The sequence below is a fragment of the Gekko japonicus genome, unplaced genomic scaffold (assembly GCF_001447785.1).
Source record: "Gekko japonicus isolate JY-2015 unplaced genomic scaffold, Gekko_japonicus_V1.1 scaffold2800, whole genome shotgun sequence".
Taxonomy (NCBI): domain Eukaryota; kingdom Metazoa; phylum Chordata; class Lepidosauria; order Squamata; family Gekkonidae; genus Gekko; species Gekko japonicus.
This window is the reverse complement of record NW_015173760.1, coordinates 160,874-163,528: the sequence shown is the minus strand read 5'-3', so window position 1 is coordinate 163,528 and position 2,655 is coordinate 160,874. Positions and strand designations below refer to the sequence as shown.

At 46.6% G+C, this 2,655-nt stretch overlaps 1 protein-coding gene across 1 annotated transcript in view; it reads left to right on the top strand.

The window, feature by feature from the left end:
- Positions 1–1,694, top strand: part of EBP (emopamil binding protein (sterol isomerase)) — a 15,963-nt gene extending 14,269 nt beyond the window's left edge. Inside the window, exon 4 of the mRNA XM_015423509.1 lies at positions 547–1,694. Within this exon, the coding sequence (XP_015278995.1) occupies positions 547–758 (212 nt within the window). The 3' untranslated portion in view covers positions 759–1,694. The remainder of the gene's footprint in view (positions 1–546) is intronic.
- Positions 1,695–2,655: the final 961 nt, after the last annotated feature.

Here is a 2,655-nt window from a genome sequence, read left to right as displayed (position 1 = left end):
GACATGCAGATCTGTCCTGGCAGAGGAGGGAGAGCTTGTACCTGAATAAAACTTGGTCTTAAAGGTGCCACTGGACTGTTTTGGACTGGGGGGCCGGATCTCTGCAGCTTATCTGGCTGCTTCTTGCTCTGACTGAGGGCTGCTGGGAGCAGGGGGTGGGGCTTGTTGCATGTGCCCGCCCCCTGGGCTCTTTACTGCCGGAACTCCGCTCCTGCAGGAAAGGACCCCTGCGTATGGGTGCACACATCCCAGCGAGGTTGTTCGTTGGCCTTGTCTTGCCTAGCTTCTGGCAATTCAGGTCTCTCTTTTTTTAGCTAGCATGCTGTAATGGTTAAAGTGTAGGACTAGGATCTGGAAGCTTGCTGGGGGACCTTGGGCCAGTCACTTTCACCCAGCCTCGCTTACCTCACAGGGTTGTTGTGATGATAAAATGGAGGGGGGGAGAAGGATGCGACCTACTGTGAGTCCCCGCTGAGAAGAAAGGGGGAATACAAATAAAGTAAATATTATAATCCCTCTTTTTGCCTCCCTGCCTTGGAACCCTAGGTCAGCTGTACGGAGACATCCTTTACTTCTACACCGAGTACCGCGATGGTTTCACCCACAGTGAAATGGGACACCCCCTCTACTTCTGGTTCTATTTCGTCTTCATGAACGGCCTGTGGATCGTCATTCCCGCTCTCCTCATCCTGGACGCCTGGAAGCACCTCAGCGCTAGCCAGAGAGTGATGGATGCCGGCAAGTCGAAGAGACACTAACAGACTTGCCTGGGAGGGCCAAAACGGGAAGCGGCTCCATCGCCAAGTATCGGGACAGCGCCATAACTCCATTGCCTGAGGGGTGGTGGTGGTCCTCCTTCTCTCCCAGGTCCATTCTGCATTCTAGCTTGAGACAGTGCAAGGCGCGAGGACTGACATACGGCTCAGGCACTGCTCACCGCTTTTCCCCACACTGGACTTTGGTAGCTTTTTTCTGTACACCTTAACAGCTGTGGATAGGGCTGGGCTGTGAGCGACAGAGAACCCCTTGTCCTGTTTCCACAGAGTAAGCCCTGGGTTAAAACGGTGGCTGCCCGGAACAGTGTCGCCCGTTGGAGAACATAGAATATAACTGTGTTCTCCAGTTTAATGGTATTTTGTGTAAACCGCCCTGGGAGATCCTTCTGGATTGAAAAGGTGGTGTGGAAAATCAAACCAACCAACAGAGCACTGCTGCTGAGTCGGCGCCTGGAGCTTGGTCTCTCTTCTGGCTGCAGAGCTGTGAACCGTGCAGCCGTTTGGCACGCAGTCTCGCTTAGCAGCAGGGCCTCTTTCTTTGCTGGGCCTTTCTGTCTCTCTCCCAGACTTGGGCCAACGTGATTTTAAGCTGAGAGAGAGACACAGAGCCGCGTTGAGAGAGCTGTGTGTGTCGGTCTGTCCCAATGGTAACAAGAACTCTGCCGGTCACCTGGAGGCCTTTTTTGGTTAAACTCAAAGCAAATGGCTGGTGAGGTCTAGCTGCCAGTTACAGGGGTCTCCAATGTGGTGTCCACGGGCTCCGTGGCACCTGCCGACACCTTTCCTGGCGCCTGCCAGGTGCGTTTTAGAAAGTGGGCAAGGCTAGGTGCGGCTTCTCCCCAACAGGGCTTGTGGTTGGCTGTACAGATTAAAAGTCATTAAGACTTATAAGGAATGCTATCTATGTATTACCATCTGAAGCACTACAACATGATAAACAAATAATAAGAAAATCCTTGAACCAAGGTACATAATCAACATCGTCTCCGGATTATATAACGACGTTTCAAAAAATGGATCTTCTTCAGGAGATATTCTGTAGTGTACAAAAATACAATTTTTAGAATACATAACAAGAGACAATACAATAATCCTAGTGCTGTCTTACATAATGGTGCAAAAGCTCTCTCATAAATGCTAGACAATAAGTCTTAAGAAATCTGTAATATAGTAATGTTCCCTTTGTTATGAAGGACAAAAAAGGGGAAAAAAGACTGAACCTAAAACCTAGAATTCAGAACCTATAAAGGTTAGTCAAGAATAGATACCTCATATGAATAGGACCTTATTCGTTATTTTAATTTGTTTAATAAATACATGTATATTTTTTTAGGTTTTTTAGCACTAAGATTTTAAGAGTTGGCCCTCTTCTATTCTTGACTAACCTTTATAGGTTCTGAACCCTTTGTTATGAAAACATACAAGATATTTCAGTCCATTTGCAGAAATCGACCTTTCATGTTTTTTGTAAACTATATGATATTTTCTTTAAGTGTACTGCCTCCTACCACCCACCACCTGTTAGCAATTTGCAAGGTCCCTTTAATTGCACTCTGGTAGCAATCACCAGAGAGAAACACCCAGGATCCATTAGAAACATAGCAGCATTTTGAGCCTGAATGTTAACTGAGATCAGCGTCCTATCTGAATTTAGTGTAAGTTACTACTAGGTTGATTATCTTTAAGTACTTTGTAATTTGAAATATCTTGTATGTTTTCATAACAAAGGGAACATTACTATATATATTACAGATTTCTTGTTGTCTAGCACTTATGAAACAGCTTTTGCACCATTATGTAAGTAAGATAGCACTAAGATCAGGGCTGGCTCCAGCTTATTTTGCACCCTAGGCGAGAATCCCCCCCCCCCCCCCGCCCC